We start from the raw sequence: 16,757 nt of genomic DNA, 5'->3' as shown, positions 1-16,757 counted from the left end.
ATATATTTTGGGACAACTGATAGCATATCCATTGCAATGGCTGGGTCGCTGGTACAAGTCCAGGAAAGCCAAGCTGCAGCATGGATAGGGATAGACGACACATCTGGCTCCTCCATGCCTACTCCACAGGATGAACGTTACTAAATGTAAAAGATCAAAATGATTCTCAAATTAGTAATCGTTTTCTGAAAGTAAAAGAAAAGAAAAGAAAAGAATATATATATATATATATATATATCATTGCATACAAATTCACACTTCGGATTACTTCCTCTGTGAATGGCTGGACAAGGTGCAGTAAGACTTTTACATTGACAATTTACACACGTAACTGCATATGAAATTATGTAGTACAGGAAGGCAAGTTTCTCGGGCTAGGAGAAAAAGTAAGAAGGATGAAAACCAACGAAGAAACAACGATGACAACAGTTCAGAACCGCGAGAAATTTGGGGTGAAACCTCCCAACATGCTGGGCCAAGATGAAGAAGAACTAGCGGTTCTGTTGGTGGAAGAGCTGTCAAGGCTCAAAGATTTTACATCGCTATTGCTGCTGATGCCGGATGTTCTGCCCTCACTCATCGTTCCCAGGCTTCTCTGGAAAGTTAGAGCACGACGTGCTCTAAGGTCTGCATGGACCTTATCTATGTCTGGTGTTCAGCTGTAGTTTCTCAATGCATACACTATCGTCACCAACTTCTTAGCTGAGTGGGGATCGTACTGCCCATCTAGCCTTGGATCAACAATTTGCTGTAGGTAGTCTTGTTTTTGGACTTCTTGAGCTGCCCAGTCGACTATGTATTCCCGGTCACCTTGTACAGAACAGGCATTGAATAGCTCAAGAAGCACGACCCCGAAGCTGTAAACGTCGCTTTTCTTGGTCAAACTTCTTCCAGACTCACAATATCTGCAGGTAAAAGTGAAACAAAGTTGTGGTCAGAGAAAACTTCTTCAGCTTCATTCTCTCGGATCTTCTCAGTCCGGAATGGAGACTTGGGTTCTGTTAGGCCAATGAACAAGAGTATTTTGGTGTGCAGTAAATAATTTAATTCTTACTTTGGGTCGCGGTAACCAGGTGTTCCAACAGGATTGGTTACGATATTAACGCCATTTGCACTTGAAAAAATTCTCAATAGTCTGAAGTCAGAAATCTTGGCCTGCAAGTGTTCATCCAGAGGTATATTTGCCATCTTTAGGTCTCGGTGAATAATAGGTGGATTGCAATCATTGTGCAAGTAATCAGGGCCTTCAATCACAAAATCATTGGCTCAACTAACATAATTGGACTGACGTGCAAAATCTGTATATAGAACATTTCATTGACTTGCGCATACCTTTTGCTGCATCAAGTGCAATGCATAATCTCTGGTCCCAGGTAAAAAATTTCCCATCCTTTCCTGATAATTTTTCGCGCAAGTTTCCCTTGGCCAAGTACTCGTAAAATAATGCCATGTTTTCCGGTTCATCACAGTATCCAAGAAGCGAAACCAAGTTCCTATGGTGTACTTTGAAGAGTAGTTTTGCCTGCTTGCGGTGATTTGACACGGTTTATTTTCAGGAACAACGAATCATTCCGGGATGGATTTGCCACATCAAGCCAAGAGCATTAGAGAAGCAGAGATTGTGATGAGAAAATAAACTTCCATTAGGGGCCAGGGACTCACCTCAGCTTCAAATTGCTTGGGGCCATCCCTAGCTGATTGAGAAAGCTTTTTCACTGCAACTTCAGTGCCATTATGTAGCTTACCATGGAAAACTTTTCCGAAAGCCCCTGCTCCAATAACATTCCTAACATCAAAGTTCTTGGTGATCCCTGCAAGCTCCTCAAGGGTGAAACGGCCATTATATAATTTGTATTTCCTGAAATCTCCTGTGATCCGGGCTCGGATTTTCCATTTGGGCTTTCCATGTTTATCCTTATTGGAGCTGAATGATTCTGGCTTTCCATGCTTATCCTTCTTTGAGCTGAATGATGACAATCTTATTAACTAATGCAAGTATGCGAGTCCTATTTCTGGCCATTTCAGAGCCATTTCTCTTTTATGGACGAGAAGAGGCCAATTCTAGTCATTTGATCGAGGTTAATTACTGCAGCTAATTGTTAAACGATGACAAGAAATCTTTGATTTCTGATTTCTTCATGCAGGTGTTGTGCAAAAAATTTATACAAGGATTCTACGCATGCATCAGATAATAATCATGATCGTAATCGTGCCAAAAGTAAAAGAGAGAAGAAATGAGATAACCTGATCATTTTTTCCAGTGAACTATCCAAACGCAACCCCCCACAACAGCAATGATTCCGAAAGCTGCAGTGATTATGATGATATTCGTTTTTTTCTTTGACAAGACCAAGAACCCGAGAAGCCGAGATTGGGATCTTCAAGATTGGGATTTTTGAGACTGGGATTTTCGGCCAAACTGCAAACACATGGAGGAAGACGATTATCATATTTTCTCGATAAGTTATCTGTTTGTAACAAGTCATACACTAATTTATCAAATGGACCACACCTGTATTCACAGACACATCTGCTCAAAAGATACAGACAGATATACATAGGAAGCAGTCTATATGCACCGAGTTGCATATGGTTTTCGACTTTTGGTTCAATAGCTCTCTCCTCCTTATTTTTCCATTTCGTTGTCCTCTGTGGCTAACTTCTGACTACTTATCTGTCATGTTAATAATGAAACGACCCACACATATTGTTTTGGGCTTTAGCCCCAAATATCACCCAAAGAAGGAACAATGACCATACATTGCTTTACTATCCGATGACGTACCTCAGCTGCAATGTGTTATCACTGGCCCTCGCCAGTAAATCCGTGGGTATTGAGCCGCTCAACTTATTTCCAGTTATGTTGCTGCAAAAATAAAACTTACCACGGCCTTTACTTATCTGATGGCCATTTATTAAGTGTAGCTGTAATTAGCCGATTCCCTAACAAAGAATTGCGCTAAGTTATAAAATAAAATAAGTAAATAAAGTAAAAATTCAATAAATGAGAAAAATCACAGGACTTTCAAGTTTTTCAATTTTGCTAAGAATTTAGGCACTGATCCAGTTAATTCATTATGAGATAGATTCCTGCACAAATTATGTCGAGTTCATTGTAGAAACAAGCATTTCTGAGGCGCTGACCATTCTAAAAATGAAGACACTATTAATTTAATTCGGTCCGGTCTCAATACTATGCCGAGCAATCCACGAGTTAATTTTTCTTAAAATGAAATTTTATTAATTAACAAATATTATTGATATATCGGATTTTCATGTCACTACTTATATTTCATCCCTTCACGAGATTACGTGGACAATTTATCTATTAAGTTGAACTTCGGGTACTTACAGATATTCCAGTTTGAGTAAATTGCATTGCTGGTCCAAAAAGTTTTACAAATGTTTCAATATGGTACAAAAAGTTTTTTTTGCTACTTGATGGTACAAAATGTTTCAAAGTTATTTCAGTATAGTACAAACCGTCATTTCGTCATTGACGCCATCAAGCCGACGCTGATGGTGCAAAATCGATTTCTGTGGAACGTTACATGATTGTGAAAAATGTTTTGAAGTTGTAACTTAATAGTACAAAATGTTTTACGTAAGTTACATGATGGTGCAAAATTTACAGATATTATAAATGACGGCTTGACGACGTCAATGGCGAGATGACGGTTTGTACTATACTGAAATAACTTTGAAACATTTTGCAACATCAAGTAGCAAAAAAACTTTTTGTACCATATTGAAATATTTGTAAAACTTTTTAGACCATCAATATAATTTATCCATTCTAGTTTTGTTAGATTGACAAGTGAATTCGCTACGTTCCCTTTTAGACCGCTGGAGCTCAAGTCCCTGCCAGCAATTTCTATTTTAGACATATCAGTATGTATGCACACGTTCAGCTTCTGGTAAAAGAAGAGTAAGTGATGCCTGCTTACAATGAGGTGATATCTTCTGATAAAAAATATATATATAATTATTCCTTACCTATATTTCAAAATTAAATTAGCATCTATATATCTATATATATATATATATATATATAAACAAAGTACGAGCTGAATTCTCGCGCTGCCACATAATCAAAAATAAAAAACGGAGCGCTCTCGCTTTGCCACGTCATCTTGAAAATATAATGAGATTTTTATAATTAAGAAAATATTCTCATATAGATTGTCACTGAAATATATGTATATATTATACACAAGGCAAGAATATGCAGTAAAATCATAGATTATATATACATTGCCCAATATGTAAATTATATATAACGGAATATAGTCCAACCATATGCATATTTATGTTCCGTTTGCATATATGCGTGTATATGTCGTTTGCATATACTATTTTGCATATATACAGATATAACATATATGTAGCAGTTTCTAGATTGTACATATATATATGTATATATATATATATATATCGTTTGCATATATGCATAGTTAGTTGCCTAATGAAAATATATAAAGATTATATATGTGGTACTCTTCTGATTTTTATTTTTACATATATATATATATATATATATATATTCCACTAAGAATTGGAAATCAAACGTAATGCATGGATTTTTAAAAGAAGAACAACAGTTTGGTGCGTAGTGTGAGCAAGGTAATTACGACATCTCCTTCCCTGTAAACTCGATCGAGTGTGTACCTAGAAAAGACTAAATTCATGCTCACATGCGACGTTAACTTATTTGTTAAATTTTTATCTTTTTTATGTATGATATAGTAGATTTTGAGGCACTATAGTAGTTTACCATATGACAAAAGAATTAAGACATGAAAGAGATACATGAAAAATTAGAGTGAGATTCACAAAATTGTGCTATGCCTTGAACACAAGTAAATTATTACTTCTAATGAAAGTAGGGTTCATTACCATATGCAAGCGTAAGAAAGTCTTAGGTTGATTTGTTCCAACCATTACTTCGTTAAGGAGGCTTATACAACCATTACTTCATATGTTAGTGGATCAGCTCTGTCCAATCAACATGAGTATCAATTTTTATTTACTTTTAATTACATCTATTTAAAAAATAAAAAAATTATTCTACCATATAAATTTAAACTAGTTGAAGCTCATGCGTCGCGCAGACGATTTCTAAGGAACTTGACTATGGAAATATTGAAATATCAAAGTTTTTTATATTATTAAATAATGTAAGATTGAATATTTTTATGAATATATAAAAATTATATATATGATTGAATTATATGTAAAATTAGGAATTGAGTAAAAAGAATATCAAATTATGGAAATTAACTTAGTTTTTTTTCATTATAATATGTAGAATGTGCATGAAAAATAATTTATGATAAGAAAATTAAAAAGAAAGTTTTAATCCTTATAAAGTAAGAATGCCTGTGTAAAATATGATATACTAAGTATAATCCTTCAAGAATTTTATAAATATACATATACAAAACTATATAAAGCAGAAATATGCAAAATATCTATTCTCAATGTTATACAATATAAATTAATTACTGGATTGTGTATCGAATAAAGATGGTGAAACTCAAAATATATACTTGTAAATGAAGTTGATTATTGATAGTAAAAATCAATATTAATGTCATTGTTGCTATGACTACTCAAATCAAACTTTATAAAAATAAATAAATAAATAAATAAAAATATCGAACTTAAAGAAAGATCTCAAACGAATTATTATAAAATAAAAGTAAAAAATAAATTTAATTGCTAAAGCAACACCACAGTAAAATAATTGTTATTATAAAAAAATCAATATCGAAATAATTAATTTGAAATTTTCATTAAAAAGTTTATTCTACAAATGAAAATTCAATTAAAAATTAGAATATATAAATAAAGTTACTGAGACTAAAGTTGACGGAGAAAATATTTTTATTAAATTATAAAATAAAAAAAAATTCAAGGTATAGAGTTCTTGAGACAACGTCCATTATAGAAGTGGAATAAAGATACTATCAAAATAATCAATATTGAAAGAATCAATTTTGAATTTGCATTAGAAAATTCATTCAACAAATCAAAATTCAATGAAGCAAAGGAAAAACTTGGAGGGGGACAAAAAAAAAAGAAACATTCAAGATATATAAATCGAAAAAATCTTACAGTTAAAGAAGCGACGTCCATAGTGAAATTGGAATAGAGATCCTGGCATGACGAAGGAGTTTGATATTAGAGGAAAAGAGGAACACCCGTGGGTCAATTGTCATCAAGAGGGCACGTAGTTTTAGGAGGATGATGTTCCTATCTTGAATGGAGCCTTATGAGAGATTGCGGTCTGAACAGCGAGAAGCTACTCCATTGTGTTCATTGGTGGAGGGGCTAAATTACCTTGACTTTTTGTGCATCATTCTCGATTTCTGGTATCCCTTTTGCTTCCTCTATATATGCATATATATTCATAATGTAATATTACCTTATGGTCATATATATTAAGATTTTGTGAAATTTGAAAATCACCATTGATAAATATGGTAGATTACATACAAATTACAATGCCCTTGTTAGGCTATAGCCATTTTTATTCCACTAATGAGCCCTTATTGAATTTATTTTTGCATATTTTCCCAAATTCGAATATATATAATCTACTACAAAACTAATGATAAAAAATTTCCCTAATACATAAATGATGGCGTGATAAAGTGAGAGAGTTCCGTTTCTTAGTTTTGATGATGTGACGGCTTTAAAATTGAGCTGGTGCTTTGTTTTCATGCATATATGATTAAAATAAGTATGCTTTTTAAAACGTTTAGAATAATTACATTAATAGTTTTCTTGGAAAAATAAAATATTTGTCAAATAAAAGTTTACAGTAGGTTAGAGATCAAAATTAAGAATATTATTTTATTATTTATGTAGCAACCAAAAAAAATTATAATAGCATATTATAGCATAATTAATTTGATATTCATGTGAGGAATATTAAATAATGTAGTTAGACTTCATAACATTTACTCGACAGTGGCTCTGCGCAACACGCGGGTACTCACCTAGTTAATCATATATTTATCCATACATAGCACAGCCTAGCTCACGCCTATTGCTCTCCAGCCTGACATTTATCCAATTGTGCAACGATGAGGTGTCCCTAACTTCTTCAATGACCCCGCTTGCCCCTATGTTTCTGTAACTCAATAACATCTCCCAGCCTCCACCTCGACCTTTCAAATTGCATTCTTGTGAAAATACATGCTGGTTAACAACCGGTGCCAGTCCCGGGCACACATTCTTAGCCGAACAAGACTCTCAGTAGCGCGGGGGAGTAGGATATTGATCAAAACTTTCGAAGGAAGTGAAATGATGCTAGTTTCACTCTTCCCGTTCTCCAAGGTCATCTCACTTGCATATGTACCGGCATCCTAGCAAGTCGCGTGGTAAAACTTTTCTGGATAATATAAAGTATTGCTTTGCGATTTTTTTTTTCAGCAATTGAAACGCTCTTCTTTGGAATGAACAATTCCGGTTATCTATGTGTCCATGGGATATAGAGTGGCTTCTTTCGAATTCAGTGGCATGCATATGATCTCTGTCAAAACGAAGGACAGGTGATCGATCCTAATCAAAGTTAATTAATGAATGCATTGACAAAGATCTCCTATACGGAAAACTGAAGTGATCGAGATCCCGGCCACCCCATAACATTAAATGTTAATTCCGGATATTTTAATCATTCGCATGTCGTAGGGAAAATCATTCTTCCATTGTCTTAATTAGAATATACAGATCCCGTATTCATCATAAAATGATAGGGAAACAGCATGTTTTTATCATCGTCGGGAAAAATTAGTTTTCAATAAATTAGACGTTACATCATTGATTGAACCAAGTAAAATTAAAAAATAAAAGAGATAAATGGGCATTACTATATTATTATATTAGTCCCTTTTTTGGTTCATAATGGAGGTTTATTGGCCTAATGAATGGACCACAGAGGAAGAAAAATATAAATAGATATTGGAAGTTTTACAAATTAGGCCTGAGAAGTGGCCCAACACCGGGCCCTCTTTCTCATATACGTCACCCTTTAGATGTAGACCTGATTAACCAAGGACCCTTATCCCAGCTGGACTAAAAACTATCAAAGCTCACCTGGAAATGTCATTCTCTGCCATGACTGTCGCAGCAGGAATTAATTTGGGTTTCGGCCATAAAGACATTGCTTGGATTTCATGTTACTGGAGATCGAACAGCGTAAAATTTCCGTAGTCCTTGGGTATCTTGGGAAGTGATCCTAATAGGTCCTAGAGAGTGTAGCACATATCTCAGTATTGATTATCTCAGCTTTTGGACATTTACACGTAAGCTCTGGTGTTGATTATTCGCGAGGTTGTGCCATGCATCACTGTGGCGGCATGGGCCAACATTATCCAATTCGATGTGAAGCCTCTAAATTTATTTTTCCAAATTTAATTAATTTTTTTTGAGTATTTTCGTTTCAACTTTCTGATTTGGCAGTAGGACCCTGCTAAATGTCCATTAAATTTAACTCCGAAGTTAGCAATAGGGGAGACATTTTTCATTGCGCATATTTGAGGCAGAAAATGTTCCTAAAAGATAGATCAGGGGTAAACTGTCAGTCTCTCTAGCATAATTTTTCCTGGTCTTAAAAGGAGGCACTTATGGGCTTTGTACAATGAAATAACTCACTAGCATAATTTAGGAGAGGACAAAGGTAATTTTCCCATAAAATAATCAACAATCAATAACCTTCAAAAGGAGACCAAGACTTTCTAAAGTAATGTATGCAAAAGGTCGAATGACATTTCCACGGACAAAATTTGCGCCATGATTTCGAAGAAAAAATGCACAGGGCTTCCTTGTGATGTTGGCATGGGAACGAAGAGGTTATATTTACTAAAAATATTAGCTATTTTGCTGTAGAATTGTTTTTTCCTGGTGAAATTATTATAATTCCGCTACTGGTTACGGTGATGATTTGATTATATGTGTGTATAATGGACCATGCAGCATATAAGTTTGACGAAAATATCCGACAGTGGTGAAGAGAGGAAGGAACGTTTCACCGAAGGAATGGTTGAACTTGAACCTACTGTATAAGTTTGATCATCGTTAGGAAGTTGGAATCTCAGGGTGTTGTTTCGCTCTGTCAGGACTATCATTGATTTGATCAGCATGTCTTGACTTAGGTACAAGTCAAGCTTTAAGTCTTCGTTAGTAAAACAGACGCTAAAACAAGAAGTCAATTCATTTAGCGCGCGTTGTCACCTCAAGTGTCAAGGAAAAGGAAATCAAAATACAAATGTTACATGTTCTTAACAACGAAGTTTTAAGTTACGTGGAAATGAAAACGCTATAAATTACTAATAATGCAAAGAGCCCTTCTATGTAGCATACTAAAGACCAGTGCTCTGAAATATCCAGCCCCAAGAAATTCGAACATGTACACGGCTATCTTGCAAAAGGTAAAGAGTCACAGTCAACTGCCATGGACGTCATCTGAAAAGACCCCATTGATCTGCTCTTGCTGCTTCCCATCATCTGGCTTCTCTCAGACGCCGTCTCTATGGCCCAACAGTCCTTGAGTTCGGCTAGTACACAACTTATGTCGGGCCTCTTGACTGCAGTCGTCTGCACACATGACATTGCTATCTCCACCATCTTCCAAGCAGAGTTGACACTGAACTTCCCATCCAACCGTGGATCCACGATGCTATGTATATCTCCTCTCTCAATGATTGGAGTCGCCCAGTGGAGTATATGGATGCTGCCGCTTGCGCTCCTTATCATGGCAGGGTGTCCAGTGATCAGCTCCAAGAGAATGACTCCAAAACTGTAAACATCACTCTTCCTATTTAAGCTTCCCGACGACTGATACCTGAAGAGGAGCTAGCTAGTTTTAGAGTCAAAGAAATTGAAACGGCTGTGAGCCAATGATACTTGAAAAAAGTTGAGCTCATATTTTACAGTTGCTTAAATCCTTACTCAGGATCTAGATACCCAGGTGTTCCAGCAGGGCGAGTGGAAATGCTGGAATCATTCTCCGCTGCAAAAGCTTTTGATAGCCCGAAGTCGGCAATTTTTGCCTGCCTGCTCTCGTTTAACAAGATGTTCAGAGTCTTCAAGTCTCTGTGAATGATAGGAGGCTTGCAACCATTGTGTAGATAATCCAATCCTGAAACTCCATCATGTGCTAATTAGTAAATCGGTACATCAGGGTTTACTACATCAGCCAAATTCTATATAATTGCAGTAGTTACCTTGTGCAGCATCAATTGTGATTCGTAGCCTCTCATTCCAAGTCAAGACTTGTGCATTGCAACTTTGATCTGCTCCATAATTGCATAATTGAGTGAATATGAATCTCTCTCTAATGAGCCCTCAGTAATATTAATGTGGAAAGACTTAAAAAGAAGGCCTTCCAGTACCCGATAAGTGCTGCCGTAAGTTTCCATTTACCATGAGCTCATATATTAATGCCATATTCTTGGCATCATCGCAATATCCAACCAGAGAAACCAGGTTTCTATGGTGAACAATCATGAGCAGTTCGGCCTGTATTTCCAAATGGCACATTACGTCAGTAATGACTGCTGCAGAAACTTTTAGTGAAGGTTGAGGTTTGTATAGGCCAAAAACGCTGAGATTCTTACCTCTGCTTGGAATTCCTTGCGTCCTTGTTTTGATGTCTGAGACAGCATCTTCACAGCAACATTAGTGCCGTTAGCCAGTGTTCCAAGGTAAACCTTTCCGAATCCTCCTTTTCCAATAACAGTCTTGAAATTATCAGTGATTTTCAAAACCTCATTGAATGTAAAGGGTCGGTTTCTCAGTTTGATTGTCCCTTCCTGTCCTGTGTACCAAAGAAGCTTGCATGAATATTAAAAATAACGAGAACCGAAGTTAACCAACTACCTTTGAGGACAATTTCGAGAACAATTAGTTACCTTTTCCTTTCGTTATTTTAAATCTCCAAATGATAGCTAGAGCTATTGACAGGATAACAACTAAGCCTGAACCTGCAGCAATTACAGGGACAACAAAGGAGCTCCTCTTCTTTTTCAGCTTACCAGAATCTTCCAGGCGAAGATTAGGATTACCAGCCACACTGTCAAATGGAAAAGGAAAGAGCGAAATTCAATTTTATTGGTTTATAAGAATCTTCCAGCCTGAAGTGGAATTGATTAATATTGAAGATTCGAGAGTAATGAAAAACATCTACCTTAATTCCAATTTTCCATCATACTTTTTCTTCTGAAGGCTCTCAGGAATCGGACCAGTGAGATTGTTTCCACTTAAGTTACTGCAAACAAGACAACAACACAAATAGTTAATCATCTTGCTTGGTCATAATCTCTGATACTCCACTGGATTGTCTTAGTGAGATTGACTCACAGGATATTCAGGTTCGGCAATTTAGCTAAAAGTTCTGGTATCGGCCCAGTTAGTTGGTTGCTAGACAGATCCCTGCAGGAAAGAGCAAGGAAGTTAACAGTGGTTGCGATGTTCGTGGATAGAAGTTTGGATCAATAACGAGCTAGCAAAAGAAATCACCCAAATACTTACAAAGATGTCAGTGCTGTTAGGTTGGTCAGTGAATCTGCTATTTTCCCTTTTAGGCCGTAGGAGCTCAGGTTCCTACCAAAATTTTTAGCAGTGGAATTGCCTTCAGCAAATTGATTATGACATAAAAGATAAAAGTAAAAGAACGAAGAGGAATACTCACAACGAAGTGATCCTCGGAGAATTCTCGGTGCTACATTTGACACCATCCCATGTAAAATTGGTCGGTACGCATGGATCACCCTGCCAACTCTTATTCGTCACATTGTATGCTCTCTTGGTACCCTTCATAGCATTAACTGCCATGCAAGTTCTAATTAATATGCAATCAAGACTTTAGAGATTACCAGAAAATAAAAATAAAAAGAAGACATATAGGAAGATACACAATAGATCAATACAGAGCAATGAATCTTGGTTTTAAGGGTGGCTAGTCATTATTAGAGCTATGGCTGTTCTAGTATCAGTCAAGTCATAAACCTGATTGAGGTCATTATATTGAATGCACAAAGGACAGTACGTACCATCATTGAGGTCGGTTGGTCTGGTTGAAATATCGAGCAGGTAATATAACTCAACCGCATTGATGATTGGAGGCACAGATGATGCAGAGGACAAAGAATTGGCGACAAACTTGAATTTGAAACCAATGTCACTGGTAAATTGATTGGTCGGAACAGTCATCGGCACCAGGTAATCAAGACTGATTGTTTTAATGAATGCGTCGTTGCTGTAAATTGTGAATTCCCTAGGTGATGACAGATTCTCCATTTCGGCAAAGTGAAGATACGAGATCCATTTGGAAGCACCAGGGACGTGTGCTTTCCAAGAAAGGCTTAAGTTATATGAGCTTTCCACCGTAACAAATGTTCCTAGAACTTCTATTGGAACTTTATATGCGTCATTAGTTCTGTCCAGAGTAGGCGGCGACGTGCCATTCCAAGCTGAACTTAGTGTACCATCATTGTCCATATCATCAACATCCCAAAAGCGATCATACGAATCTGACGGGTGTCTGATAAAGCAACCGGAAAAGATTACCATTATGATATTGGCTATTTAACTTAACCCTATAATTTAAAACTGAAGGAGAGCCCATGTGCTACTTCGCTTTATGTAAGGGACAGTCCTCGCCTCATATAACCGTCACATCAACTTTTTATTGTATGGCTTCTCCAGTGAAAAATTGATCCAAGGAGTACGTATGGCAGGGACCGCTCACTTAAATCAAGTATAAAACTTAGCTGCAAAATTAACTTCATTCCATTTTGCAAGAGACAATCAAGACACCCCCCAAAAAAAAAAGGAACCATGCAAATGAGAGGTCTATGGACCTAGCGTAATAAAATAAAAATTTTAATAATTATTAAAGGGGTACGAGTACTTCCTGAGCATCGAACTGAGAGGTGATTTGGAATTTTCTTCATATTAAATATTAAGTGTTTTCTAACTATATTTTGTTGTGCCAATTTAATATCTAAATATAGATGCATTAATTAATAATAGGAGCCTGCGGAATTATTTTTGTGTTTGTGCAGGCAATTAGCTCGCAAATGTTTCTGCAACTCTATATAGTGATTTATAAGATTGATAACAGATATTTCTTTTCTTTTTTATCTTTAGACTTATTCGGGAAAAAAAAAATTTAGTTGCCCGCTTTCCATGAAAATTTTGTCTGTGAGCAAAATTGTGGGGGTGGCAGCTCGCACTGATTTTGTAGGATGTTTTTTCATTTTTTTTATATTTTTTTAATTCCTTAAGAGTAGGAGAATAAATTGGAGAATGGTTATATAATGTCTAGTATATGCACAACATAGGGGGAGAATGCATTCGTTTGATGCGCAAATATACCTGAACATGGACTCATCGGCTGTGTAGCCCATATCTGTTCGGATATAGAGGGCAAGTGTTGGAAACTGATCATCGCTCAGGTACATGGTGTCGGCAAGCTGCCTCAGTTCCAAAGAAGAGATGAATGGAGTTCCATTACCGGTGTTCACAAGGCACACCTGTATAGCATCTGCAGTTGGTGGAACCACATGAATTATCTCCTTATGGACGTAACTGCCAGGGTCCGGAAAATCAACCGTCGTCCAATAGTTAACTCCAATGAACAGGTTGAATTTCGGGGTACGGTTTTGGTTGTCGTAATTATCATAGAGGAAAGAAGCCCTTATTAAGTATTTGCCATGGCCTTCATCTGTCGTTGTTGGTGGGATTGTGTAGCAGTTCCGGAATCCATCAGGAAATTCCCTCAGGGTCTTCGCACTCGCTCGTACACCATCACCCATGCCGTCGCTTGATACCTGCTTGCTTACTCCAGAGTCAATATATCCATCATCCGTCTCATAATATATTTGGAGATCATTGTTGGGGTAAGCATTCAGTGCTCCACAGTCGATGCTAATGAAACCTTCGAACATAAAGAGATAAAAAGATATAACAAAGAGTCAATTAAAAACATATTGAAAGTATTTCATGACCGAGTGCATTTGATAACACTAATTAAGTGCTAAAATAAAATTTTCAACACTTAATTGCATTCAGCTTGTTTAATAATAAATATTTAAAAAAATGACTTAATTTAATAGTCTAAGGGTGTGTTTGTTACAACTTAATTAAATAACTGTTTAAAAGTTAGTTACAAGTTAGTTAATGAATATAAGAAAGAGAGAAAGATGAGAGATAAAGATCTAAACTACTCAATCATTAAGCAAAAAATCACTTAATGAAATAAATAGAAAATTTTGATATAATAAAATAAGTCATTCTTCACTTATTGATGCTCTTCATCTCTCACAAAACTTTTATCATCCTTATTCATTCCTCCTTTCTTCCTATATATTTCTTCCCTTAACTTATTAAGTGCTTAAAAATTAAGGACTTAATTTATCAAACACCACCTAAGTTTGTGTTAATTTAGACTTAAAATTAATGTTGAATTTTAAGTTCTGAAATTTTAAACACCTAATAGAATAAGTGCTTAATAAAATAAGTCAATGTTGTTTGATTACAAAATGGTGAATTACTTTTAGCATATTTTATATTATCTATCAAATAATGCCCCAAAACTTTTTCATTTCAACATTTGACCCCAAATACATAAATTTAAAAAAAATATATGAAAATAAAAAAAGAAGTGATTGTTCTTTTTATTGTTTTTATATTATCTAAATAATTCACCACCTTCACAGGCGATGCATCGCCACCATCAATGGTCGCCAGTGACGTTGCCTAGGCTGCGATTGCCGGCGGCGAGCCATTGCAACCGCAATCTCCTCCCCTCTCTCCTCGTCGATGGCAATTGTAGCCCAGCCGATGTCATCGACGACCAGTGATGTCGTTGGTGATGTCGCATGGGCTGCGGCGACTAGCAACGAGCCACCGCAGTCACGATCTCCTCTCTCTCTCTCTCTCTCTCTCTCTCTCCCCATCGCTGGCCACCGCAGCCTAGATGACGTCGTCAGTGACCACATATGTTGTCGGCGATGTTGCATGGGCTGCGGTGGCCGGAGACAAGCCACTGCTGTCGTGATTTCCTCCCCTTTCTCTCTCTTCGAAGAGAGAGGGGGAGGAGATAAGAGAAATTTTTAGCGGTAGTGGACTTGTCGTCGGCCACCACCCCTCCGTGTGAGGTCGCGGGATCCAAGAGGGGTACCATCAATCGGATCAATGGCAAAAGTATTGTTGGGGGGTCTCCCCTCTCTCTCTTCGAGTGTGGGAGGAAAAAGGTGGACTAATTTGCAAATTGAAAAAAAGTTTGAGGTTGCCGGTGCAATAAATGGAAAAAGCCCCCTCCGCAAATATAATTAAGTCACAAATTAGTAGAAATTTTCTTCTTAATTGATTCAGACATCATTCATAGTATTTTTTACTTAGCTTAATCAATTAAGTCATTTTAAGTTACATTAATCAAATAAGCTAAACCTAATTTAAGTGTTAAAAAATTAATTATAGCGCTTCATTTTGGTTATCAAACACGCCAAAAAAAAAATTCACTTAGTCATTAAGTAGAAGGGAACTTACTTAATCATTTAGTAGTTTTCAAGTTATTCGCTCAGCTGAGGAGACTTTATTTATTTATTGCACGGTGCTCTCAAAGTTTTTTATGTTTGCAAATCAGTCCACTACTTAGCCACCCAACACCAGATAAAGAGGGATGTTGTTTATTTCAAGAATGGCCAAGGCAACCTCACCGAAGGAGTGGTGGCTGACGACGGGGCCACCACCGTTGTGATTTTTCCCGGATCTCCCTCTCTCTCTCGGAGAGAGAGGCAGAGAAATCTGGAAGGTGGTGCTTTGTCGAACGGCCACCACTGTCCAAGGAGAGGTTGCTGGCTGCACCAGAGTTGCCGACGACCTCTTGTGTGATCGGCAAGCTCGCTTTGGGTGGTGGTGGCTGAGTTCAGAGGCACCGCCGTTCGGAGGCATCTTCGTTCCTCCCTCTTCGTTTGTGACCCTTCGATCCTTCCTTTTTTCTTCGCAATTTTCTTTCTTTTTTTAATTTTTTTTTGAAGTTTTAGAAAAAAACTAATGTCGGCCAAAAGCGAAAAGAAGTTAAAGTATTGGGCAATCATGTGTATATAATTCAGCCCTTATACTTCTTTCAACCATTTTTCACTTAATCAATTGAGCACTTATTCTATTTAGATCTTAAATTTTCAGCACTTAAAATTAAATCTAAACAAACACACATTAAGATATATCCACATACGTTCGAGCGGAAATTAGTCTTGACCACTAAGGTGAGGCAACATATAACTGCCCCCAAGGGCCACTAGTACACATGAAGTATATTAAAATTTTCTAATCTTTGATTAACGCATTAATTATGGCCACTCTTGGTGGTTATATGCATCATACTCGTGAACACGGTCTTGGAATCAAATCAAATCACTGAAATCAACCAAAAGCCGAACCAAACACGCGGAGAGGGGGAGAGAGAGAGAGACCAACCTGGATTGTTTGGGTCTAGCCCAAGAACCAGCTTTCTAGGAGCCAATGAAAGCATACACACTGCTAACCAAAACAGTAACGACAACAACAACGTTGGTCCTTCCATATTCTTTCTAATGGGGAGAGAGTTTTGGTATACTTGAAATGAGTGTGAGATTCGACGATGTTATATAGTAACGCAGTAGACCCCATTAGTTATTAATAGGGGGTTGTAAACTCTATCATTCCCGGAAGTCTTCAAAGCATTCATCCCCGCTAGTCCTAGA

At 36.8% G+C, this 16,757-nt stretch overlaps 2 protein-coding genes across 2 annotated transcripts; both read right to left on the bottom strand.

Moving 5' to 3' along the window:
* Nucleotides 1-655: 655 nt before the first annotated feature.
* Nucleotides 656-8,126, bottom strand: LOC116199496 (receptor-like protein kinase At3g21340). The gene is made up of 6 exons (XM_031529860.1): nucleotides 8,104-8,126; nucleotides 2,786-2,866; nucleotides 1,663-1,963; nucleotides 1,333-1,522; nucleotides 1,055-1,244; nucleotides 656-905 (listed from the first exon to the last, which is right to left on the bottom strand). The coding sequence occupies exons 1-6, from the start codon at nucleotides 8,124-8,126 to the stop codon at nucleotides 656-658; spliced, it is 1,035 nt and encodes a 344-aa protein (XP_031385720.1).
* Nucleotides 8,127-9,202: 1,076 nt separating this feature from the next.
* LOC116199066 (senescence-induced receptor-like serine/threonine-protein kinase) lies at nucleotides 9,203-16,618 on the bottom strand. The gene is made up of 13 exons (XM_031529360.1): nucleotides 16,492-16,618; nucleotides 13,387-13,948; nucleotides 12,060-12,550; nucleotides 11,699-11,834; nucleotides 11,539-11,610; nucleotides 11,368-11,439; nucleotides 11,195-11,275; nucleotides 10,920-11,080; nucleotides 10,626-10,825; nucleotides 10,401-10,527; nucleotides 10,233-10,301; nucleotides 9,958-10,147; nucleotides 9,203-9,850 (listed from the first exon to the last, which is right to left on the bottom strand). The coding sequence occupies exons 1-13, from the start codon at nucleotides 16,595-16,597 to the stop codon at nucleotides 9,424-9,426; spliced, it is 2,694 nt and encodes an 897-aa protein (XP_031385220.1). The 5' UTR covers nucleotides 16,598-16,618; the 3' UTR covers nucleotides 9,203-9,423.
* Between the last annotated feature and the right edge of the window lie 139 nt (nucleotides 16,619-16,757).

This window comes from Punica granatum, chromosome 3, assembly GCF_007655135.1.
Source record: "Punica granatum isolate Tunisia-2019 chromosome 3, ASM765513v2, whole genome shotgun sequence".
NCBI classification, from domain to species: Eukaryota; Viridiplantae; Streptophyta; class Magnoliopsida; order Myrtales; family Lythraceae; genus Punica; species Punica granatum.
This window is presented reverse-complemented; position numbering and strand designations above follow the sequence as displayed.